This window comes from Podarcis vaucheri, assembly GCF_965113315.1.
Source record: "Podarcis vaucheri genome assembly, chromosome: 2".
NCBI classification, from domain to species: Eukaryota; Metazoa; Chordata; class Lepidosauria; order Squamata; family Lacertidae; genus Podarcis; species Podarcis vaucheri.
In genome coordinates, this window is record NC_138760.1 from 53,496,195 (window position 1) to 53,522,584 (window position 26,390).

General features: G+C 40.7%; 1 protein-coding gene across 3 annotated transcripts in view; it reads left to right on the forward strand.

The window, feature by feature from the left end:
- The window catches only part of DOCK2 (dedicator of cytokinesis 2), a 258,167-nt gene that overhangs the window by 26,950 nt on the left and 204,827 nt on the right, over window positions 1–26,390 (forward strand). For all 3 annotated transcript variants that reach the window (XM_082212994.1, XM_082212996.1, XM_082212995.1), the window contains 11 exons: window positions 745–870; window positions 2,166–2,290; window positions 5,026–5,124; window positions 7,069–7,141; window positions 7,244–7,347; window positions 9,989–10,172; window positions 10,265–10,362; window positions 13,391–13,480; window positions 13,757–13,857; window positions 16,301–16,435; window positions 22,005–22,113. In XM_082212994.1, the coding sequence (XP_082069120.1) occupies window positions 745–870; window positions 2,166–2,290; window positions 5,026–5,124; window positions 7,069–7,141; window positions 7,244–7,347; window positions 9,989–10,172; window positions 10,265–10,362; window positions 13,391–13,480; window positions 13,757–13,857; window positions 16,301–16,435; window positions 22,005–22,113 (1,244 nt within the window). The remainder of the gene's footprint in view (window positions 1–744; window positions 871–2,165; window positions 2,291–5,025; window positions 5,125–7,068; window positions 7,142–7,243; window positions 7,348–9,988; window positions 10,173–10,264; window positions 10,363–13,390; window positions 13,481–13,756; window positions 13,858–16,300; window positions 16,436–22,004; window positions 22,114–26,390) is intronic.

The following is a 26,390-nucleotide window of genomic DNA, read 5'->3' on the forward strand; positions in this document are numbered from 1 at the left end:
CACAGCGTTAGGGAAGCCCTGATGTCTAGTTTTCTGTGTACAATGCTGTGCTAGCTTTGATGATCATCTGATTGGTACCTGCCACCCCACTATCACCAAGCCACATCTTTACCTGTTCCACACCTAACATCTTGTGTGGGGCAGATAGACATGGCTTAGCCAAAATGCCCTCATTGGTCATATGGGGAGGCCTAACAGGCCCTATGAGTTCCTTGCTGGAAAGATGTGGTTAATGTAACTATGCCCGTAGATTTGGGGCTTGTGAACTAAGGTGTCATGATCTCATTTCTGAGGAACAATGTGCAGAGCTCACTGGAGTGGGAGATCAGCCAAGTAGAACAGTCTCTGACATGTACTTGCCTGGAGGCAGAGGCAGCATCCAAAGTCAGGTCCAATCCTAGGGGTGGATGAACAGCAATCCACATGGTCCGGGGGTCAGGGAATCCGATGATCATGGGGTGAAGGGTCAAGGAATCAGCAAGGTAGGGCCAGAAACTGCAAGCATTGTTACCAGCACCTGAATGCTGCTGGAAGCTCTGCTTAAGAAGGCTGAAGCCAGCTGATTCTCATCAGTGCCTTCTCCTCTGTGTCCTTGAAGGCTGATCAGCAGCAGGTGGAGTCACTCCGCCTTCTGATTAGCAGGTTAAGCTGAGTCCTGGCTCATGGCACAAAGTACCTCAGCAGGCTTTTCTTGAAATGATAGTCTGCATTGGACTATAAATATTGTCTTCTTTTCTTCTACAGGGCTATGGGTAACTATGAAAATGCTTGTTGGAGACACTACTCAGATTAGGAAGGACTACCCTCATCTTGTTGACAGGACAACAGTTGTTGCTAGGAAGCTTGGTTTTCCGGAAATAATCATGCCAGGTATGAGGTTGTTTGCTTCTGCTTAGAAGCTGGCTATTTTCTTTTTACAAATGAAACCACCCAAAGAAAGTCTGTTCTGAGGTGCTGAAAGCAACAGTAATGTTTTTACTGGGTCTTTTATTTCTCAATTTTCCTATAAATTAGTGGTAATGCCTTAATGAGACTTTATGGAACTTCATGCCCTGACTTCCTCTTCTGTTGCAATACTTTGAGACCAGCTTCACCACCCATATTTTTCCTGCTGTGACATTGCCTGGGGTGGTTCTGCAATTTGGGGTGGGTGATAAAATGTGCTGTGAAGTTGGACTTGCACCATCATGCTTCTAAGAGTCTCACTGGCTGGTGGTTCCAATCCCCCGCTACAAAAGGCCCCCGAGTGAGATCAAAAGGCAATTGGCTTCATGATGACATAGTGACATCAGCGTGAAGGCAAAGCTTTCTGTCCTCATTCTGGATCCAGCTGGTAGTGGGGAGGGGGAGAGAGGGAAATGGTGCCTCACAATCACTGCAGCCACTGTATGAATACTGTTGCCCCCAGGACCATGAAGCAGGCAGTGGTGGTGAAAAGGGTGAGTCAGGGTGCTGGTTCATGAAACCTTTTGCCTGTGTGTATTTCCTTCATTTCAAGCCAAAAGAGTTTTGACAACTTTTCAATCAACCCTATTTTTGATTCCTTAAAAAAATATACAACTGACAGTCATCCTGTATCAAAAGCTGCCTTGTGCTTCTCTTCTCTTTCAAAATTAGTTTGGTGGTGAAATGGTCCCATTTGCAGTCGGTGACTTTTCCCCATCCCAACTTTCGTCCCCTCCCCTAAAATTTGAAGGGGAGTTTTGCTTTGTACTATTTCTTTTAGGTCTCTGCCTTGCAGAGTTGTGTTGTTTTTAAACCTATATTTTGTCATTTTTGCTGTTTGATTATAGACCACCTTGAAACTTACACAAAAAGTGATTCACAAATTAAATTTACAGCAACATGTTACTAATTGCATAGTTCTTTCAAATCTGCATGACACACTTCCCTCTTTCTGGTGTGCCTTTGCTGTTCTTCACCAGGAGGTGTCATTGTAGGATGAGAATTACATATCGCTGTAGAAGCAATGTAAAGCTCTTTCCTGACAAGACTATAAAAGTTTGATAATGGACATCAAAGCCGAATTTCATTTTCTTCCTTGAACATTCACACTTCAGTATATCACTGAGTAGGGCAAGGCGTGGATCTTATGCATTCTGTCACCTAAGCTGCTTTCAGTCCTTTCTGTCCCGGTATCTACCCCTTTTGAATTTCTTTCATAGGCGATATAAGAAATGACATCTACATTACCTTGCTAAATGGAGACCTGGATAAGTCTAATAAAACTTCACAGAGAAACATAGAAGTCAACATGTGTGTCTGTGATGAAGATGGGAAAGTGATACCAGTAAGTGTTGCTCTCTTGTGTGCATATTGAAGATGAACAAGCACAACCTTTCTGTAACCTCATTTCCTAAAGCTTGTGCTGCAGTTCAGATCTGTTGGTTTTGCTCTGTTAGCATTTATATGCTGATGAAGAGCGCTTGATTCAGAAACTCTGCACACAGAATTCTTCAACCATAGGTGTATATTGGCAAGCCATCTTATCCCAGCCATGACATATTCTGAGAGATATGTTTGCACTTGATATATGATGGGGTAAAAAAAGAAGTCGTATAGATGCAAGTTGGCCTAAATAGATTGCCATATGTTTTAACTGTTGGACTTTTAGTAAGATGAATTCTAAGAACCCTGGTATAATATATTGATAGCATTGGCACATTGGTTTTTTATATATATAATTGTGCATTTTTAGTATAAGAAAGATCCCCCCCCCACACATTCTGCCCTTGAATTTTACAAGTGATGCAGCTAGCTAATAAATCAAGGGCAACAAGAATAGGTTTACTTCAGCAACTATTGTTTGTTGACTTCCATAACTCTCCTTAAGAGCAAAACATAATGTTTTTTTAGAGTCCACAAATAATAGAATCATAGATGCCGCTTTGAAGTAATCCATTTTGGGCCCAAGCCCATTCACTGGTATATTCCATAGCTTCTGCTCCACACTCCAACATGCAAAAGTCATGCAACGTTGATTGTTCCTGCAAGTTCTATGTGTACTCACAACAATGCAAATTGAGCAAATTGAAATGCCAGCTGCCAATGAAGCAGTAGTGAACAACAAAGAATTTCCCTTTGGTGTTTGCCTCGGCGAGGCTTTTCTGGAGGTTCCAGAATAATGTGAAAAATCTGAGATAGGTCTGCGGAAAGATTATTGACAGTCTGTGGCACAGAGTCTCAAGTCTTCCTCCTGGTCTGATCTAAGGCTGAAATTGCCTGTAAAAACAAAACCAAAACACCTTGATATTTAAATGACACACACACGTGTGTGTGTGTGTGTGTGTGTGTGTGTGTGTGTATAAAGGTGTTTTGTTTTTGTGTTATATATATTTTGTGTTATAATATATATAATATACAGTGGTTCTTCTGGTTAAGAACTTACTTCGTTCTGGAGGTCCGTTCTTAACCTGAAACTGTTCTTAACCTGAGGTACTGAGGTATCACTTTAGCTAATGGGGCCTCCCCTGCCGCGCCATTTCTGTTCTCATCCTGGGGCAAAGTTCTTAACCCAAGGTACTACTTCCGGGTTAGCGGAGTCTGTAACCTGAAGCTTTTGTAACCCGAAGTATTTGTAACCCGAGGTGCCACTGTATATTATAATATATGTTGTTGTTGTTGTTTAGTCGTGTCATGACTCCATGGACCAGAGCATGCCAGGCACTCCTGTCTTCCACTGCCTTATAATATATAATATATATATGAAATATCTCTCCTCATGCTCCTTGTGACTAATAATTCAGATAAAAGCTCTATATACATTTTTGTCTGCTGTGTAGGTGTGCTTAAGTAGATGTGACCAACCTGTTCGACATCTTAGCTTTAAAAATAAATGATACAGAGTTAAAAGAAGGAAGAATTTATTGGAACAGCAAGCTATCCTTGGCTGAGAAAATAATTGCACTGTTAAATTTCCTGGGAGTTACTTAGGGATCAGAGTATTGGTTGGATATTGGTTGGAAAGGAAGAAAAAATTGGCAGGGCATTTGCATGAAAGACTAAACATGCAAATAAGTAGCATAAAACAGTTACATAACTATAAATTCTGGAAAACTGCTGAGAGAAGAAGTAGCCAGAAAACCTTCAATGACTAATCTCCTCTCCCATGCACCATATAGCTTTGTTGGATGCTGAGAACATTATTTCCAATATTGGAAAATTTATGAAGTAGCTGAATAATTTTAGGAGCTAGGTAGTGGAAATGCAGTTAAATTTGCTAATGAGTTACAGTTGGTAGGACAGATGTTACTATCCTTTACAAGTGGGAGAAGTACAGCATTTCTTGTTCAGAAAGAAGAGACAGGTACAGACATGGCCACATTCCCAGATAATGTGGTCCTTAAAAGTGCTTCTGTGAGAATTTCTGTGCACCAGCATTTGAGTTGTAAGCTAAATTTCTGCTTAACTGCAATCATTGCCTTTGCAAGTATGTCTGTTAATATCATGCCGGATCTGGGTCCATTGGAATCCTCAGCAAAGTGTGGCCTAGTGGGCCCCCAATGCTTTGTAGCCTTCTCTGGGGGCTCACCAATGGTAGCGGAGAGCACTGGTGGCAACAGGTGGCTGCAGGCTGGCCACTGTTTTACATTTTCCACAAAGCCTTGATGGCAGTATCAGGGGTACTGAGGGACACAGACAGTTCACAAATACAATTTAGGCCAAAGTAACATGGTGGGCCCTTCCAAAGTGCATCAGAGTTGCCAGTGGTCCATAATGCTAAGTGCTGATGCTGGCCTTAATTACTTATGTTCTTGCTGTGAGGTACTTCACCCTTTCCTGCCTGTTCAGGTAATTTACAGGGCTCCACCATATTTTCCGTGGTTTTCCTTTGGTTTCTGCCCCACTTTGAGATGGTACGCTTACCCTCTCTGGAGAGTCAAGACATAAGAGTCCTAGGGGTTAGCATAGACTGTATGGATGGCAGTATTAAAACTATAGTACTTATATAGTTCTGAATTGAAAATATATACGTAAGAACTAAGAAGCTGCACCTCTTTCCTCTTCTCCCCTGTTTTGTGTAAGAATGCAATTTGTTTAGGAGCTGGAGACAAGCCTACAAGTGAATACAAATCAGTGGTCTACTACCAAGTTAAACAGCCCCGCTGGGCGGAGACATTAAAGGTATGACAGGGGAGGAGACGCCTCACCTCCTCATTTAAAATCTTTGCTTAAGAGGAACCTAGGACTCTGCTACTTATGCTAAACTGGAAGCTCTGACAATACAGTTGAAAGAATGCAAGCCACCAAGGAAATTGCTTGCATTATTTTGCTGTCTAGAAGCAAGAAGCGTGATTTTTCCATTTGAAAAGTATACAGTTAACTTAGTTGCCCATAATCTCCAAGATTAATTTGATAGAAATTTTAGCCCATTCCATTTTCTTCTAGTATTATAATAATGCATTTTAAAAAAACTTAGAGCAAACGTAGGAGTGTATGGTCCAGTAAGCTGAGAAAAATTAGAAAATACGGGAACTTCTGTCACCTCATGAAAAAAGACCTTTTACAATTTATATCCTTGTTAGAGAAGAATTAATTGACATCTCTATGGTTTGCATGTAACTTGTAATAAGCAAATTCTTGGAAGGTTGTGATGGAAATAATTACAAAATGGCTGTAGGCTACTAGAAAAGCTTATTGTAAATCTGCTCCTTTTAAAGAGAGAGCACTATAGAAAATTGCTGTCATAATGTGGCTCTTAGGTAGATAATGAGTTTAATTCTATTAAGGTGCTTTGGCAAGAAGAGACAGAGGGCAGCAGGGAGAAAAAAATGGCATAATAAAAGGTATTATAGGGTATAAAATGTATTTATTTCCATGTACTTTCAAATATTTATGTGTCAAGCAGTGTCTCTTCTGAAAATGGCACACTAATGGAAATCCAAGTTAAGCTTATAATAAAATATTTGGAGCTTTTAAAAACTAGCCTTTGGAGTCTTCTAATTCCAAGTTAATTCTGATTTTGATCAGTAGTGTCCAAACGAACGTGAGGTGATGCTGCTATAATGAATTAGAATAATGGATTGGATCTAGAAGAAAGTGAATGTTCATGGTCTCTCCTCCCCACTTTTGTGTCCCCTAAAAAGCGCTCAAAACTGGGTAGCTCTCTGAAACAGCATGAGATGTAGCACAGGGAGCTGTGGTGCAAAAGGGGAATTAGCAAATAATAGAAAGGAGACCTTTGTATACAAGCTTAAGATACATGGTGTAGTATAAAGATGGGTTCAGACCATAGGTTCCAGTGTGTAGCTCCACTGAAGATGAAACATCTGACTTGTTACTTTCCCAAATACTGGCACTCCAGGATTTGCATGAGACATGATGTCATACTCCCCAAGTAGTGGCAGTTGCACCAGCTCAGGTCAAAACAAACAAACAAACAAAAAAATTCATTCCAGTAGCACCTTAGAGACCAACTAAGTTTGTTATTGGTATGAGCTTTCATGTGCATGTACACTTCTTCAGACCAACACGGCCATCTACCTGTAACTAGCACCAGATCAGGTGTTATCTCTTAAAATAGCAAGGCTCCTATTTGTGGAGGAATTTACATCTGAATTGCCCCCATTTCTACATTGGTGGATCCTTTTATTATACAACTTTTCACCACTGTGAATCTTATCCACACACAATTTAAAGATCAAATAACAAAGGAGGCACATTAGAATTTACTTTTTGCAGTGTAGGGACTTCAAAGCAAGCCCTTTAATGTATCTATGACTAAGCAATACTATCTTATTCAGCAAGAAAGTTCATTCAACAGTAGCATTAGTCATGATATGAATTTGCATTAAAATGCAAAGTTTCTTTCAAAGGCATATAATCTGGCATTTGGTGGTGGTATAGCTTCATTTGGCAAATAATGAAATACAAGTCCTGAAAAAGTGCAGCAGAGCATAATTTTAGGTCATTATGCACAAATAGCTGCCACAGCAGGTCTTAAGCCATAGATGGATATTTGGGCAGCACTAATTTAGAACTGCTGGTGGAGCTTCCCTCCATGTATTCATCATATCATTTTTACTTTAATAACTGTTTATGTATTTAAATGTTTATGTATTTAAATAGGTAGCATTGCCCATTGAGGATATGCAAAGAATTCACTTGCGCTTTACGTTTAGACATCGGTCATCTCAGGAGTGTAAGTAACCCGCTTGATTACTTGCTTTCAATATGCAACATTAGATAAGTGGACATGTTATAGGCGGGGGGAAAGAATCATACAAAATTATTTCTTGCACAGCTAAAGACAAAGGAGAAAAGAACTTTGCAATGGCCTATGTGAAGTTAATGAAGGAGGATGGGACAACTCTGCTTGATGGCTTTCATGATCTCGCCGTTCTAAAGGTATTGTTGCTTTTGCTGCATAGACTTCCACACAGCTTTGCACAATCCACTAACAATCTCCTGTTGGTCTACTTAAAATGTTATGCTCCAAGCCTGGTGTGTGTGGGGTGTTAGGGGAGGGGTAGTACCTCTGGTAGGGAACACACCATGCTCCTTTTGGTGTAGTATGTCCACATTTGGTGCCCACCCTCCACTCAGCTCTCACCTGAGGTTCCTAGAAGCTGTCCGCATGTGACAGTGGCCACACCCCAGGAACAACTTTGACTGGCTGGCTAAACCAGGTGAAGGTAGCCAATAGGTCTCAAGCCCTTGGTGAATAAGGGACTTCCCATGCATGTGAAGACAGGCTGGGGCAGATTGAGTCCCAGGGGGATCACTTTAGTGCTGCTAACGCTGTGGTTTTACTTTCCCATCAGAGGCACACTCCATTGTCTCTTGAGACAGACAGATACCAACAACTCCTAGCCTGAAAGGACTAGGGGGAGGGCATTCTGTAACTGGCATGCAAATACTGGGGAAAAAACCCTTCTCCCCAGCCCAGATTCATATGCCTAAACTTTGAAAGAGGGGTCCTGAAGGACAGCATATTCATATAGGAACATCCATCAGTGCTAGAACTGAACTCAGTGATTTCTTTGTGTAGTGTGAGTTATGCCAGGAATAGCTAACCTTCCAGTTGTTGTGGACTACAATTCCTATCATTCGCAGCCAGCATACCCAATAGCTAGGGATGGTGGGAGTTGCACTTTGGAGGCCAGCACGTTGACTATTCTTGACTTACACTGTTCTAGCACATACAGCGAGCGAAAATGCTGTAGCTGGCTTTTCCTTAAAAAATTCAGGTGTACTCAACACATCTGGCAACTAGCCCGTTTCTGGCTTTTACACAAAATCCTTGCAAATGGCCTAGTGGGAAACAGAAAGAAAGGGACGAAAAGACTGAGCTGACTATATTTCAGGTTGTTTGGAGCTTTTCCAAATATGTCCTTATAGGATGCTGGAGATCTGTCAGACAAAAAGCTGCAGTCTAGTGATAAAACCTTTAGTCAGTTTTAAATGCTAAACTGGGAATGGCTGCCTAAATACCCAGACTTAGCCCTTTGATTTCCATTTTTAAAAGCAGTTTATTACTAAACATCCGCAATGTTTCCTTGAAGATAAATAAGGAAAATCAGTTGTATGAAGCAGGTGTCCCTAGCACCAGAGTTGTGTGGCTCCCCAAGTTTGAAAAACAGTCTGCAATACAATTTAGGAACCTACTCTTAGTAATTAAGAGTTAGAAGCCCTGTGGGACATGGCCAATGCCCTGAGTGTTGCTAAAATGAAAAAGACTCTCACTTGTGGAGTTTTAGGGCACAACTAGCTATGAGTTGTAGGACTGTTGCTGAAAATGGAAGCCCCTGTTCAAGTTTTCCCAGCTGTTCCTGTCGTGTTTAGTCCAGGGCTGGGGAATATGTCCTGTAGTAATCTTGACCTAGTTGCAATTTGCACAGCAAGGCCATTTTTCTGAAACCACTCCTGCATGTAAATCAAGTTACATCACCCTGATGGGCAGGTGATATCAGCTGGTGGGAGGTGGGGGTCAATTATCCTTGGTTTGCCTGTAGATGCTAATTCCCTGCAGGGAACTCTCACAAACAGCTGGTCCCTGCCTAAAGGATAATAAAATTTAGACGGACTTAATACTGTGATCTTTCCATACCCAGCCAGTGGTGTGGTGTGGGAACACAATAATACACAAAATTATTACACAGAAGCATAAGTAAGTCTGTCTGTACTAGGGTAACCAATGTGGTACAATCCTGATGTTTCTGGACTTCAGCTGCCATCAATTCTAGCAACAGCAATGAGGAACAGAATCCAACATAACATGGAGAGCGCTCCCTGGCGTCAGTTGAGGGACAATTCAACCCAAAGCTGCTACTTTTTGAAGCTTTACTTTTCACCTTTACGCATCCCATAGTTTAATCCCATCCGGTTGCTATAAGAACTGTTGCATTAAAAACTGGTGCTTGAGTTTGCTTTTTAGTTCCTGCCCCACCCGCTGCAATGGGGGAACTGTGGGAGAGATGGGGGAACTGTGCAGGTGTTGTTAGAGAACAACCCCCCCCATCCTTGATCCTTGGCTATGCTGGCTGGGATTGATAAGATAGAGTCCAACCAAATCTGCAAGGTCACAGATTCCCCACCGGTCTAAAGACCATAGTTTTGATCTATTTGTAAGCTGCTCAGGGGACCCTTTTGATTGAAGAGCAAGGTAAACATGATTTAAATAAAATTAATTTGTTTCCATTTCCATTGTTCACTGAGATTTTTTAAATGGTTTCTGTGTGTCCAAGGACTTATGTTCATGTTGTGACCTCTTCTCTTTATAAACCAGCAGAAAATTCTTTGCCTACCTACGTATCCTCGCTTAGTTTCAAAAGTAGATTGTGAGTTGAGGAGTTTTGTTTGTGCAGAGAAATTGCATATACTTTTGCAGTCTTCACTGGGTTAAGTCTCTCAATCCAAGATTTTTTTTAAAAAAGATTTATTTCTAAAAGGCTACTGGTGTGGAAGAGTGCAGCAAAGTTATCCTAGTTATATGTGAATTTAGCTCATTCCACTGAATCTCACCTTGTTTTCATGACTTGCTTTCAAGGGTGATAGTAAGAAAATGGAGGATGCCAGTGCTTACCTGAGTCTCCCTTCCTCACGTCATAACATAGACTCTAAAGGCTCAACCTTAAGTCGGAGTTCAAGCAGTGTTGGAGGGCTCTCAGTAAGCTCAAGAGACACATTTACCATTTCAACGCTTGTTTGTTCAACCAAGCTAACTCAAAATGGTAAGAATATAAGCTTCTGACAAGGCTTTTTAAGTTGCACTTGAAAGCTAGACCCCCTTTCTCTGTGAATATATTTCTGCTCCTCTCTTCAGTTGGTTTACTGGGCCTTTTGAAGTGGCGTATGAAGCCAGAGCTCTTGAAGGAGAACTTAGAAAAACTGAAGATTGTGGATGGGGAAGAAATTGTGAAGGTATGTTTTTAAAATGTTTACAGTAGTGTAATTTTAGGTCAGGGACTTTCTGAAAAGCCAGATACTATGGGGGAGGTAATCATCCCCCTTTCCCGGGAAATGATGTAGTGTGCAGTCCTTGGTTCCTCAATGGATAAATATTTCCTAGAGAGACAAATTAGGAATCCTGGTGCTATTCCTCAATTTATTTCCAAAATCCATGTAGGAAATCTTAGCCATTTCAACAACATGTTTTTCTATCTCAAGTGGTAACACATCTTTTGAGCTCATTGAAGCAAACTAATCCCTTGAGAATGGCTCAGGAAATTGTCTTCACTCGTATCAGCCATCATAGGCTGAGAGCATAGTCCTCAAATAATACAGTTGTGTTTTCTTTTTACAAGGCATCAGTCTTGTTGGCTTCATTGGGGGAAAGGCCATGGGTCAGTGGTAGAGCATATTATTTGCATGCAAAGGGTCACAGGTTCAACTCCTAGCATTTTCAGATGCGGCTGGGAATTTCCCCTACCTGAAACCCTGGAGAGCCACTTCTTTCTGGAAATAACTGCCCCAAAGTGATATCCGTTCAGGATAATACCAGTCTTGTTTACACAGAAAACAGATGGCAGCTGAACAATTGAACTGGATTTCAGGCATACCTTACATGGCAGAATTTCCATTTTATTTTTATGTTTTCCTATTTTATTAACCATGCTGTGCTAAATGCTGCCCTGGAATATGCTTCTCTTTGTTAGCTTTTTTGTTTTTTAAAAGCAAACATGATTTTTTAAAAAAGACAATGATGAAACAATTGCGTTCAGAATATTTTCAAACAAAAGAAAGCATGTTTTTCAAAGACTTGGTATTAGTTCCCCCCCCCAAAATATGCCCTCTGCCCCAGTGACCCCTGATTCGGTGGGAGCAGGTTCTTTGCAAATTCCTGATTGATTGTATGTGACGGGGGGCAGTCCTGGTTGTTCATATGTCTGCTCTGTTCATTTATCAAATAGAGGATGAGGTTTGATTTTTACATCAAAAGGGGCACCTGGGTGGAGGGTCGCATCTGCCTTCTGTTGCATTGTGCTGAGCAATTTTCTCCCATATTAGCTTCAATACTGAAAGTAAGTTAAGGCTGCATGTGTGCTAAATACAGCAGGTATAATTCATTTTCCCTTGACTTGAAGCTTCACACAAATATTCTTTGGGGACACTCGCACTGATTAAAGTAGAACCAGCAAGCTGCTTCTTTAGCACTCCCCAAACTTATCAAAATTCTGGGCATGGCAGTTTGTAACAACCGTAGATCCTTTGATTCAAGTCTTTACTCTTTACGCACGATTAACTCAAAGTAAGCACAATATCAAGGCAAATCTAAAAGGCAATGTCTCTTTGCCTGTACAAATGAAATGAAATATATGCTTACAGGGTTGTGAGACTAAGAAAAGCTACCCATTATCTTTTCCTTTCCTATTAATATATATAAAAAGTAAATTGATCTCTGATCAAAAGGTGAGTGTTGCTCTTTTTTGGAAAATATTTGTGTTTATTGATGAAATGTGAACATGTAATGGTTTATCTATGTGATGCAAGCTCCTTTTCTATGAAAAACTATACTTCAGACTATGACTATGGAAATATGTAGCAAGGATTACTTACCTACATACAAAATCCACAGCTTGGTAACATCATTATTAGGGCCAACCAAAATGTCACAAACTTTCATGTTTTCCATCAGGCAAGATGTTACACACAGAAGTCACACTAGAAGCACTGATGAAGAGGGCGAGATTATAAACCTTCATTCATTTGATGCAAACGGCTCTTTAATGGGGTTTAGAAAAGGAATTCAGTTGACCCAGGCTATTCTAGAAGATCTATTCAGATTGTTTCTAAACTTGAAAAGCCGCCTTCTGCACCTTGTAAATAAGCAGTTCATTAATCTTTCTTTGCATTGAACTGATGTTTCTTTTTCTGCTGTAAGAACTGATTTTTTTGGAAATGTGGGTCAAGTTCAGAGTTGTCCCTGTGCTAGCTTGTAGCTTCTTTTTGTAAAAGATCAGTTCATCTCCTGATCAATGTCATATATTTCGCATATTGGAGCTTTAATGTTGTTATTATGATGTCTATATCATAAGCAACATGTGGTAGAAAAGCCAAATAAAAGTTTTCATCACCCTCTCTAGAGGTATTCTGTAGAATATTCCAGCTGGGGTTCACGGGCACCAAGTTTCTGAGGCTGGAATTGTGGTTGGCAACTGGCAGCACAATGGCTGATCCTGGCCTGCTGCAAACCTCTTCACCCTCCTTTCCTTTTTCTCATCTGAGCTTTCTGACAAAGCACAAAGGGCGGGAGAGACCTGAGCTGGTATGAATGGAAGGAGGAATCCTCTTCCAGTTGGCACGCACCATGTTTTCATTCCCACTTGGCAATGATTTGGGTGATACCGAAGACTTGAGACCAGGCATGCTAATGGGAGGAGAGATACTAGCTTTATTTCCTTCCTCTGCATTTGTGCTTTAAGTATCCTGATGGTCTGGGCATACTATCAAGCCATTTTAGGCTGAGGGATATTGCTTAACACCAGCTGCAGCTAAATTCACAGTGACACACTGCTGAAAACAATTACTTTCCACATTCTAAGGGACTGTGCAACTTACAAACCTCTTGCAGTACACCTGTGAACATTTACAGATAAAGCAATCAACTTTCCACTTGTGGGGAATAGGTAATGCTCTGTTCATTCCAGTATAAACTGTAGGCCATCCTTAGCATTACATTGGGGGGGAAATGACTGCTTTGCTTGTTTGAGCCAAATGTGTGCTATGATAAGAAAATAAGTCTTCAAAGATGTGGTGATGCTCCAGGTGACAAGGCTAGAAAGATGGATCCTTTGAGGCATGAAATGCTTTCCCTGGGGCTAGGTAGAATTTTTCTTTTAAAGCCATGAAAATGTTTCTCAAAGAATCTTTATCCTGTCATGATATCAAGGCTTGTAAAATATTTGTTCATCTTCTCTCTCTCTCTCTCTCTCTCTCTCTCTCTCTCTAGTTCCTCCAAGATACTTTAGATGCCTTGTTTAATATCATGATGGAACATTCTCATAGTGATGAATATGACATTCTCGTCTTTGATGCACTGGTAAGGATTGCCCTCTGCTGTTCAAGTTCAAACTATGGGCTCCATTTTTTGGAACAATTTACTATAGGAGCAAGGCACTGCTTGTACCTGAAATGGCTTCAGGATCACCAACATAGATATGTTGCAGCCCTCGATAATAAACTTTTGGCTTTAGTTAATACACAAAATACCTAATTGAAATTTTTTAGGAGCTCATTGCAAACTGTAACTTTTCAAATGACTTTTGGTGTGCAAAATAAAAACAAAAAACCCACTAATCCTATTAACCTGTTACAGATCTACATAATAGGACTCATTGCAGACAGAAAATTCCAGCATTTCAATACCGTACTGGAGGCTTATATACAGCAGCACTTCAGCGCAACTTTAGCCTACAAGTAAGTTGACGACATTTCAATCATTACAGAGAAAAGTGATATATAGAACAAATAATTTGCATTCACACCATCCATAGCATCCCTGGTATCTCCATGTAAAACTCGGTGGCAGAGCTGGAAGTGACATCTTCTCTGGACTTTAGGGGAGGAGGGGGGCTCATTTAATTTCATTGCACATAGGTGGTGTAGGGACAATAAAGGTTTATTATTATTATTATTATTATTATTATTATTATTATTATTATTTTATTTTTATTTTTCTGTCAGTCTTCGGGAAAGATAATGCTCCCTTCTCCAGATTAATATGGAAAATTAAATAAATATTGTCATCAAATTAACATACAAACACCAACAGATACTCATATTGGGAAATGTCATATTTCTGAAGAGAGGTGCACAAATTTTCCATAGACAGATGGTACGACAAGCTGTGTCATCTTGCCTTGTTGGAAAAACTTGCCCACAACATAAGACTCACTAAAGGTCACATAAAATCAGGCTCACTCACAGCAATTTGGCATTATTTTTATTGATTACACATCAAAGCCAAGTGCACTAAAGCAACCCCTAACCCTGCCCCCTATTTATTAGTTTGGTGGGGATTTTAGAACACTATGGGTCTTCAGATCTACCATACGCTCAGGAAGGAAAAAGGGAATAAAAGTACCAATGAGTTTGTTGGCACTAAACTCCGTCTATTACTACCGTATGTTGTTTTTGTTCACTGTATTTTCAAGAAAATGATTCCTCATCGATCTCTGAGTGCTGGTCTACATGCTTTGTATACAAGGCTTGTCTGTGCAAAGTTTAACTTGCCGAATAGATTTCCTGCATTATGTGTAGCAGAACTCCATGCCACTGATGGAAGATCTTGTCTGGTGGTGATGATGGTATGGAGATTCTGCACTGTGTGGACAAAGCATATGGTGAACTACACTACAGATCCACAAGTTGCAAAATTAGTTATGTTGTTCCATGTGTAGATGAGAACTTAGTCCCTTGAGATGTGAATGTGTTAGATCTTATGGTTGGAACTTCCCCTAAACTGCATGTGTTGGGGCATCAAGCTGGGTGCAGTCTTTCATGCACAGCTTCTGTCTGTTCTCTAATGGTTGCCCTCAGTGGATTCTGGAGCTTTGAATCTCTTTTTAAAAATGGGCAATGTCTAAGGCTTTCCCATTAGGTAGAATGAGTTAATCAATCTCTTTAGGTAGCACATGGAGACAATGCATCCCCTGCTGCCCTCAGGTGCTGTGGAATATGTTACCCTATTGCCAATGTTGCACTTAAGTTCAACGCAGCGCAGTCAACTTCTGTCCATGGAGGGTGGAATCTTGTCCTTTGCCTTGGGCAGAAAAATGTCTTGGGCTGGCTCTGCTAGGGAGTCTGCCATGGTGCTTGGGGTGTGATTTCATGGGCCCTTCCAGGGAGGCTGTGGAAGAGTCAGAATCTGGTTAGCACTAAAGTTTCATAAGCTGTGAGTTAGAATGAGGTCACCTGCTCAAATGTTCAAGGGATTGCTGGTACCATTCTACAGTCTTAAGATCACTGATACATAGAGAATTTTTACTATCCACATGTGTGTATGGTATGTAATACGGTTCAGAATGTGTCCTTAGATTTGTTTCTAGTCATTATATAAAATAGTTTTGCTTCATACTAAGAGCAGGATTCACCTAACGAGGGCTTCCACTTGTACAATGAAGCTGTGCACCCTGCTGCTCCCTGAAATTGGCTCTGAGGCAGGGAAGTCGGAAGAACCCCCAGAACAGCACATGGGGAGGGGAGGATCAGTCTGCTATTGAAACCAGTCATGACTTAAGTCTCATAGTTTACAAAAGGGGAGCTCACCTAGTCTAGATTCAATCCATTTTTGAAAAGGGAGGTGTTTTGTGTGTGCGATTGCACACACACTTTCTTCTAAGAGCATATTAGACTATGGAGCATACAGAATATATTGTATGATTTACAATATATATTTCCACCAATATATTTTCCACTCATAGCTATGAGTCGGTGGCTTTCAGGTACAGTCCTTTGTCATCTTCATCATCATTCCAGTCCTTGCCAAAATACTTTGCATGCTGCAAAAACGTTTAAATACTGCAACCCAAAGTACTGCTTTGCTGCAGATTGTTTGGCGCCAAGAATTCCCAGCCCTACACTGTACTAGCAATATTATTCAGTGCAATGACCGTGGCCACTGTCCAAAGCCATCCTGTGTGATAGATAGAAATAATAATGGGAAATAAAAGGTCATGCTACTGTGCTTTCCCCCCATTGAATTGTGTAATATTTTTATTTGAATTATAAAGTAATAAAACCAAGTCTGCCATGTTACATCATGCACTATATAGATATTTGCCACTTTACACTCTATACAAAGGAAATGTGATAAAGTTTAACCCTATTCCCCCTTTGTAACACATTTTTCCAATTTCAGGAAACTAATGACAGTTTTGAAGACTTACTTGGACATTTCCTGCAGAGGGGAACAGTGTGAACCTATACTAAGAACTCTGAAATCTCTGGAATATGTGTTCAAGTTCATAGTTCGGTCAAGGACTTTGTTTTCACAGTAAGTATTAGAGTCTGATTACTTTTGAAATAGCACTGAGGGTAAGGGTGAGGGGCTTCTGGCCTGACCACCAGATGCAGCCCCTGCTTAATTTCACCAGGCTCTTGGGAGTTTCAGGGAATTTTTCACCTACTCTATTAAATAATGTTGGAAATCTATTAATTTTTTTTAAAAAATGTATATTTATAGATTGGACATGTGTTCACCTGCCTATTATTCAAATAGATTAATTGGGTGGGTGTTGCAGTTACTGTGACAGTGAGCTCACATTTTGCCATAATAGAAATAGAACTGTAAATGCTCTGGGCCGGAGAAGATTACAGATGAAATTTTGTTTGCAAGGTCAATGAAAGCAGATATTTCACACAGATATTATACATGGCACCTGATGCAGTGGCACAATTTACAGTATTGGCAGAAGTTATCAACCTTGTTTGTGCTGTCCTTAGAGGTAGTAATGGCACTTGTAAAATAGCATCTTGTGTTTCAGGATACAAAATCAGCACAACAATGTAAACTTGCATAGCAGTCTCCAGTAGCTTTAATTGTATTCTTCAGGATCAACACATTACAGTTGCCAAATAGGCCCAGAGAGGAGAAGGGAGTCTGAGAAACCAATAAGTGTGTAATAAGCTTGTACATTTAATTTCAAGGAGCAATATTGAATTTGGAATAGTGTTTTCCTTAAGATCTATGATTTTTAAGAGCAAAAGTTCTCCATTTGCTCCAAAAGAAGCACAGGCTTGCCATTTAAGCAAGGACTTTGCTTTCTTCTGTAAATAATTCGGTTGACTTTTACTATATACAAAAACAGTCCCCCCTACCCCCGCTCTTTATATGATAGATCTGAGAGCACAGGAGGGAATATCCCCCCCCAATAAGGAATATAAAGCTACATTGTGCAAGGAAACTGCCCTTACGTTTTTAATTCAGAACCACAAAATAGAAACAACTCCTTAACCAAACTGTTACCTTCCATGCATTAGGAGGAATAGCACAGAAACAAAACTGGTAATTGGACAAGAGGGATTGTTTTCAGTGCAAAATGCCACAATAAGAATAACATTTAAGAACTTGAAGAAAGAAACAGTCATGATCCCAGCGAGTCATCAAACCTGGTCTATAATTTAATACTTTGCGGAATGCTTAGTTCCCCATCTTATCAAAAGTATCTTGCATGTTTAAAAGAAGAATAAATAAATACATTTGTATTCCATACCCAGCAGTTTCTTCTACTCAAGCTGTGGAATATTGGAGGATCCCTAGCTTTCCTTGCTAAATACCTAGCTATTAAAGCAGCAAATCATAGCCAGGCTTGCTGTGACTTTGATTACGGGAAAGGGAGGATTTCTTTGTTAGGGGTCCATCAGAGCTTCACTGGAAGGATTTCATACATTTTAAAATGTTAAAAATAAAATTAACTTTAAAACAAAGTTAGCTTCAGATTACAAAGCACACCAAAGGAAGGTGCTAACTACATGTTTGTAGCAACTACATTTTTGATGGGTTACTTCAAGGCCTAAAGCTAAAAAACCACACCTGTTGATTTATACTGTATACTCCAAGAATTATTTTGACTTCTGCAGCAGTTCACATTATTAAACCTTGTGTATCATATCAGATTACAATTTCAAAACAATTGGAAATCTTCTTTGTACAGAGGTCATGTTTGTGCTTTCAACTTTGGCAAAAAGTAAAAACAAACAATTTTAGGGACATCTATCCCCTCTTTTTTAATGTAATCTCGAAAAATGAGATTTACTATCACATTCTTGCCCTGTCCTGTTGAAGTTCCAGTATCTATCTATCTCTCTCTCTCTCTCTCTCTCTCTTGACACATTGGAAACATAAATCCCAGACTGTTCAAGAACTTCAGCTCAAACTCCTCAATTTTAGCTTAGCGTGGAGACCAACATTTTACCACAATTTAATTTAATGCTTAGGTTGAAATTCCTTCTTCTCCCCACTGCAACAATTTTATCTAGTGCGCTTGTTATAATTAGACTAGGCTTTGTATTGCCTGTCATTGTCGCCATCAGCATCAGCATCATCCTAGACATTTATTGCGCTAGCCATAGGCCATGGCATCATTCAGAAAAATAACAAAAGGAAAAACAGCAATAACCATAAAAATCATCAGGCACCACACATACAATATAAACCAGTCACAACTACTAAGATTGTTTGTCGCAGAAAATAGAATAGCAGAAGATTCGCTAGTAAAATGTGCCAAATTAAATATCCGAATCCCCTTTGCAGTTGACTGCTATTTTATCTAGTTCTTTCCTCCTGATCTTCTTAGCTGCCAGCGCATAGAGTGCTATTTTATAACTTACAAAGTCATCAGTATCGCTCAGCAGCCATTTCACCCTTTCCAACTATTCAAGTGAGTTCCATTCGGAAGCAGGGGTTTTATGAATCGGTCTCTTGGGTCTATATATAACGGGCATTGCAATAAATAGTGGTACAGGTCCTCCACACAGGGTTGCCCACACAAAGTATTTCTTCATAATGTACTTTGCCGTAGCGTCCATCCAACACCGCTGAGGGTATCGAAATTCTGTGAAAGCAATTCTAAGCATGGCAAGTGGGAGCTTTGACAGATAATTGGCCCCGGTATGCTCGGTTTTAATAAGTAGGAACCATGGCGAACTCTTGGTAGACCTAAAGAGACAATCTCTTAAGTGCCTCTTGTCCATCTTCATAGTCACCTGAAAATCTTGTAATTGGTATTGGGCCAAGAGGCGTTGGATACTGTCCTTCCAACATTTGGTCTGTTTCTGTTCTGTGTGTGACATAGCGGGGAATCTCTCCTCCAAAAAAAAATTGAAGTCATTTCACGTAATTTAAGCACAGGTAATCAATTCTGGCCTGTATTGTTGTCACAACACAATTGTTGTCAATATACATCCAAACGAAACCCTGGAGAGGCAAATCAGAGTAAACCTATGGCTTATACATATGTTGATAGTCTGATTTATTTGTAGAACTACTGGTCTAAAATGAAACCCCATTTCCCCAACACATTCTAGATATTATTTTCCTACCCTCTTGCAAACACAGGAAAATCACTTCCCAGCACTTTGAGCAAGCTTCATTCAAAGCTGGTCTATAGTTACATGTCAGGACCCCTCCAGACATTATTTTTATTGAAGATTCATCACGATGTACATACCTGGTGTTGATGGAGAGGCTATATGTTATTGCACTTTCAGCACAACTTGTGCCTGTGACAGTTGCAGGGTGGTTAAATGGCTTCAGTTGCCCACTTCAGCTCTTCTCCACATGTACGCAAAATGTGAGAGGGAGAGGGAGACTGCAGCACTAGCCCTGACCCCCTTGTGTGTAAGTTTTGCCCACATTAAAAATCCTGCAAAGGAGTGCCTATGCACAAACAGGCAATGCTTTGCAGGTACCTAAACAGGCAGGGTCAGCAGTGCATGTGAGATTGGAGGTGGGTTCAGCAGCGCAGTCCCACTTCACCTTCTTAGTGTGCTTAACAAAAGTATGCTCAAGGTTTGCAGGGGTCTTGCATATCCATTGCAATAGTTGAGCTTTTCTTAAAAAATGAATACTGTATTTGGAGTAAAATTTCTATAAATATATTTTAGGCTATTATTTGTTTTACAAGTCCCAGGTTACCTCTTCTGCAGGTATGCTTGTTTTCTTTTAGACTTTTAGAGCTATGAGTTCTGAAGGAGCAATACTGACTTGAAATTAGTTCCGTTTAATTGTTTTGGGTGGTACCAATAGATCTCTGGATCACTAGTACTACCGTATAATATAAACTAAACAAAAACATTGTCAAATCAGGAAATTGAGATGCTGTGTAGCAGATATGGGGGTTGGGGGTGGGAAACCAACAGCAACCCAGCACTTATGCTCATTATTAAATAAATGCATCAACAGCAATGGGCTCTTTGTATGATGAAGGAATAATATGCTACATCAAAGCAGTGATGTTTAATAAAGGTAAGCAATGTTTCACCAACATAGATGCTGGTTGTCGTAACCAAGTTGTATGGTGTATCAGAATATAGTTGAAATAACTGGCAAAAAATGTGAGTAGAAACAATCATAAAATGGCTTCTCCCAGCTGAGAAAATACGTTGTAAAAAGTGATGTTTACAAATTGTGTTTCCATGTTGTGCTGCTATAATGTATGAGAGAGTCTTACACGTCCAATGTGCTTGACTACATCGCATCTTCATGCAAGGGTAAGCTTCGACTTTTAGTTGGAAGTAAATGGTGCCAGAGGAAGCAACTGTAACTTGCAGATTGGATTGTTGTTAGCTTTTGTATATAAGCTTCAGGCAAGTATTAGCCTTCCCTTGTCATAATAAAACATGCCTTTCCATTCTTATTTCAACCTCATGTAGCGGGTTAGATTAATTTGCTAATAAAGAAGATTAAATCAGCTTTAACGACCACTGATAAACCTGATAGAATGAAGGCTGCAGTACTGTTATTAACTAATGTGAATTGGGAAAAGTCCTTAATTTTGTTGTTAATTAGCAAGCTTTGAGCTTTACCTTTTTCAGAAAAAGGCAATATGTATTAACTGATATTTGATTTAATAAAGGTATAATACAACCAGATGATGAATGGCTAAATCCTGCTTTCGCCTTTTATAAATACTGCTGGGATATGATATTAATTCATGCTGGCTGGTAATCTAATTCACATTTGCTGTCTGGTTTTCTTAATATCTCGATTTGACACAGAATTGGATAGTGATGGAGTTACTCAGGAAACAATTATGAATAGCATTGGGTGCTTTAATTGTGCTACAAGAAACTGATGAGAAGGAATTTGAGGGTTTCGTGCTACAGACTTGTATAGTACAGGCTACAGCATTATACATCTGAACAGAATAAGTGGCATCCAAATGCTGGGACAGTTAGAAGTTTAGTAATCTAAGTAGCAGTGATGTGTTTGTGTTTTAAAAATATAGGGCTACCATTGTCTGTGATTTCCTAAAACTATAGTCCTGAATTAATCGTAGATTTTTATCACATCTTAGTTCTTAGTAGTTGCATGGGTCCGGATGATGTCTGTATATGTTTTCCGAGTTCTCAAGTGCAGGACATGGGGAGGCAGCCTGTTCTGAACTGGGTTGTACTCCCCTGGAAGGAACAGCTCCATAGCTTGGGGGTACTCCTGGATCCAACATTGTCATTTGAGGCCCAGGTAGCTGGGTGTGCCTGTTTCCAGCTATGTCTGGTTCACTAGCTACAGGCCATTTTGGATGGAGATGACTCAACCATGTTACTCCATGCTCTAGCAATTTCCAGACTGGATTACTGCAATGCATACTACATGAAATGTCCAAGTTGTCTTCCAAAGACAGCCTCAAGTATTTTTTCTGTAAAGGCTATTAACTTGGGGTGGGAGTAGGGAAATAAATAAGTATGTTTTTATGTTCTGTGTCCATGAATTAGAACAATAACATTAGGTTAGTCATTTTAGGTACATACCGATGTATCTGTCTGATAATAAGAGTCAAGTGATTTCATTTTTTTATTTGTTAGGGAGTTACATTTCTTAATGAGAACATGTTTTCTCTCAGGCTGTATGAAGGCAAAGAAGTGACAGAATTTGAAGAAGCAATGAGGAGGCTTTTTGAATCAATCAACAACCTGATGAGAAGTCAAGAAAAAACAGCCCTTATACCACAGGTTTGCCTACTTTACCTATCTTGCCCTGGATTAGAGCATGTGGAAGTACATATGTAGATAGGCAGCTTTGGGGAGCTCAATCTCTCTTTCCCTCCCTCTCTTTAATGGAAGTATAGAATTTCTCAAGAGCTCTCAGAAACTTGTGTGTGTGTGTTGTTTGTATGCTTATTTTAACACTGAAAGTTCTTTAGGACCAAATAATCTACTGTAAGCAGGTGCTTGACGCGGGTGGCGCTGTGGATAAAAGCCTCAGCACCTAGGACTTGCCGATCGAAAGGTCGGCGGTTCGAATCCCCACGGCGGGGTGCGCTCCCGTCGCTCGGTCCCAGCGCCTGCCAACCTAGCAGTTCAAAAGCCCCCCCGGGTGCAAGTAGATAAATAGGGACCGCTTACTAGCGGCGTTCCGTGTGCTGTGCTGGCTCGCCAGATGCAGCTTCTCATGCTGGCCACGTGACCCGGAAGTATCTTCGGACAGCGCTGGCTCCCGGCCTATAGAGTGAGATGAGCGCACAACCCTAGAGTCTGTCAAGACTGGCCTGTACGGGCAGGGGTACCTTTACCTTAAGCAGGTGCTTAGAAGTAGAATACATTGTTATTGGTCTGCCCAGAGTGCCCTTTCACTGTTACAGTAACTATGTGGGTAGCACTCTGTGGGACTCCTGCAATCATATGAAATCATTCCAAATGTTTAGGGCTTTCTGACAGAATTTGTTCCTATGTGACTAGCTTTGCCCACATGAAAAATGCTGAGAAATAGATTTTTTTAAAAAATAAATAAATACTGAAATATTGACTATTGAGTCAATATTTGAATAATAGAATTGTAGAGTTGGAAGAAATCCTGAGGGTCATCTAGTCCAACCCCCCCCCAAATGCAGGAATCTCAACTATCCAAGGAGAGTCAGCCACCTCTCATGGGGGTCTGTTCCACTGTCAAACAGCTCTTACTGTCAGAAAGGTCTTTATTATTCCTCCCTGCCAACAACATGACTACCTCTACCCCCCCCATTCTTTTAGAAAGTGAATGTAGCTGTATAGCTTCCTTTGACATCTTGGTGTTGTAGCGAATGGGGTGGGGAGGGATAAAGAAGACTCAGAGGAAACCTGAGCTTAATCAGGCAGCGTATGATATGCCTTAGACTTAGGTAGGTTGTTTTCTGAGGCACCAAAAAGGAATCGTAGAGTTGGAAGGAACCACAAAGGTCAATGCAGGAATCTTTTGCCCAAAGGGGGGGGGGCTTGAACCCATAACCCTGAGATTAAGAGTTGTGTCCCAGCTGATCTGAATCCTGTGCATTGGTGAATAGCACTAATAAATATCGAGGTGCCAAGTAGGCTAGCACAAGATCTAAATTCTATTTTGGTATTTGCAGAAGCCTTTCTTGGAGATATATTCAAATTTATTTATTATTTTGAGGCTGGGGTGTTATTTAGATTTGTGATAGCACTGTGAAATCTTATAGCTAATGTAATCCCACTACTAAGGGCTGGACGATCAATCTTCCTGCGAAGTAGCACAGCTGAGTATTAGAGCAAAAAATAATCAATTGCACTTTGAATCCCTCTATTTAGTTTCAATGCTAAAGATCTGCAGGTTGGAATAGGTAGTGATAAACTGGGAAAGTAAGACCAAATATGGATGAAGAGGCTTACATTCTGTGGACTTGAGGCTGCTAAAAGTAATTTAAGCATGGCATTTTACTGTTGTTGTTTTTTTAAAAAAATATGAGCCAGGAAACTAAGGACTATTGTTGTTGATAGTTGAAGGTCAGCATATGAAAATGTGTCATACATACATATATATATATATATATATATATATATATGCTTTCGTAGATTTTCACGGGTACAGGAATGCAGGTTTTGGTGTCTTCGGGTGTCTTCCCGTGTAAGAGTCGGGGTGTCTGTGCGACGTTTCGACGAGGTCTCACTCGTCATCTTCAGGCTGGTGCTTTCGGCTTCTTGTTACTTTCGGCTCTGTTCCAGTAACAAGAAGCCGAAAGCACCAGCCTGAAGATGACGAGTGAGACCTCGTCGAAACGTCGCACAGACACCCCGACTCTTACACGGGAAGACACCCGAAGACACCAAAACCTGCATTCCTGTACCCGTGAAAATCTACGAAAGCATATATATATATATATATATATATATGCAGGTTTTGGTGTCTTCGGGTGTCTTCCCGTGTAAGAGTCGGGGTGTCTGTGCGACGTTTCGACGAGGTCTCACTCGTCATCTTCAGGCTGGTGCTTTCGGCTTCTTGTTGCTCTGTTCGAGTAACAAGAAGCCGAAAGCACCAGCCTGAAGATGACGAGTGAGACCTCGTCGAAACGTCGCACAGACACCCCGACTCTTACACGGGAAGACACCCGAAGACACCAAAACCTGCATTCCTATACCCGTGAAAATCTACGAAAGCAAATATATATATATATATATATATATATATATGCAGGTTTTGGTGTCTTCGGGTGTCTTCCCGTGTAAGAGTCGGGGTGTCTGTGCGACGTTTCGACGAGGTCTCACTCGTCATCTTCAGGCTGGTGCTTTCGGCTTCTTGTTACTGGAACAGAGCAGAGTCTGGTGTTTGAGTTCCTATAAATACTGTTGAGGGGTGTGGTGTATAGCCTCCAACGTTCTGGGCAGAGAGGAAGTTCCTAGATTAGTGTGCCTTTTCTTCTTTTGTTCCTTAATTACTTGAGGGATATCTTGGGTGATTTCATGAGTGATATTCTGAATATCACTGGGTGGGTCATTAAGTGTAGATTAGTTGCTAAAGCTTTCGTGTCTTGACCTCTTGAGCTTGTGAAGAGTTTTTCTGAGAAGATGGCTGTGCTGCATTTAGTTGTGCTCTGGCTTGGCTTCGTGTATAGGGGCGAGCTATGGTTTTGTGCCTTGTGCCAGCCAGATCTGTGTAGGGATTGCAGGGGGGTGCAGCATCCGGAGGTGCCACTATAGTTTGGTTACTGGATGGAGTCTGTAATATGTCTGTGGAGAGGGTCTGGGTTTGGGTCTGGTGTGGTTGATTGGTGACGGCGTTCTGTGTGCCTCTGGTTCTGGTGTCGGTTTTTGTGGGGAGGGCTAATTTCCAGATGTCTGGCAGGCGGGACGTGTCGTCACGCTTGTTCATGTTGTGAGGGTGTTTCTCTATCTCGATGGCTTCCATGATTATTCTCTTGTGGTGATGTTCCATGTTAAAGAGCAATTTGGAATCTGCAAAATTAATTTCGTGTCCTGTTTCTTTCATGTGTTGGAAAAGAGAGGAAGTTTTTTCTTCTTTTTTGACGGCATTCTTGTGTTCTGCGATACGTGCATTTATTCGTCTGTTTGTTTGTCCAATGTACGTGGCTGGGCAGACTTTGCAGGGTATTTCATAGACCCCTTGGTTTTCCAGCTGGATTTTGTCTTTTGGGTTTCTGAGGATATTGGCTATTTTTTGGTTGGTGCAGAAGGCTGTTTTGATATTGTGTTTATGGAGGATTTTGCTGATTTTGTCTGTAGTGCCCTTGATATAAGGAAGGAGGGCCATGCCATTGTTTTCTTCTGTGTCTTGGTTTTTGGGGGGTGTTTCTTTTTGGATTAGCTTCGTAACCCTGTTTTTCTGGTATCCATTGGCGATTAACACATTTGAGAGATTCTGTAACTCAGTTGTCAAGTGGTCTTTGTCAGCCAGGCGTTTGGTTCTGGAGATGAGAGTCTTGGCTACGGAGTTTATTTGTGCAGGGTGGTGGTGTGATTGTGCATGTAAGTAGCGGTTGGTGTGTGTTTTTTTCCGGTAGATAGTGTGTCCTAGGGAGCCATCAGGTTTTTTGTAGATTAGGACGTCAAGAAAGGGGAGTTGGTTGTTGTCTTCTATTTCCATAGTGAATTGTATTTTGGGGTGTAGGCTGTTGAGATGTGTGAGGAAGCTATCTAGTTTTTCTTTCCCGTGTGGCCAAATTACAAAGGTGTCGTCAACATATCTGAGCCAAAGTTTGGGTTTGTGTTCTGACTTGTCTAAAGCATTGGTTTCAAAGTGTTCCATGTACAAATTTGCGATGACCGGTGAGAGGGGTGATCCCATGGGTGCTCCTTCTATCTGTTTGTATCTTTGTCCATTGTGGATGAAGTACGTGTTGGTTAGGCAGTGGTTGGTCAGGTCCAGGATGTATTTGGGGGGGTTGTATTTGTTTTGAATGGCTGTCAAGGCTTCATTAATGGGCACTTGAGTGAAGAGAGATACAACATATAATTTTATATATATATATAATACAATATATAATTTTATATATATATAT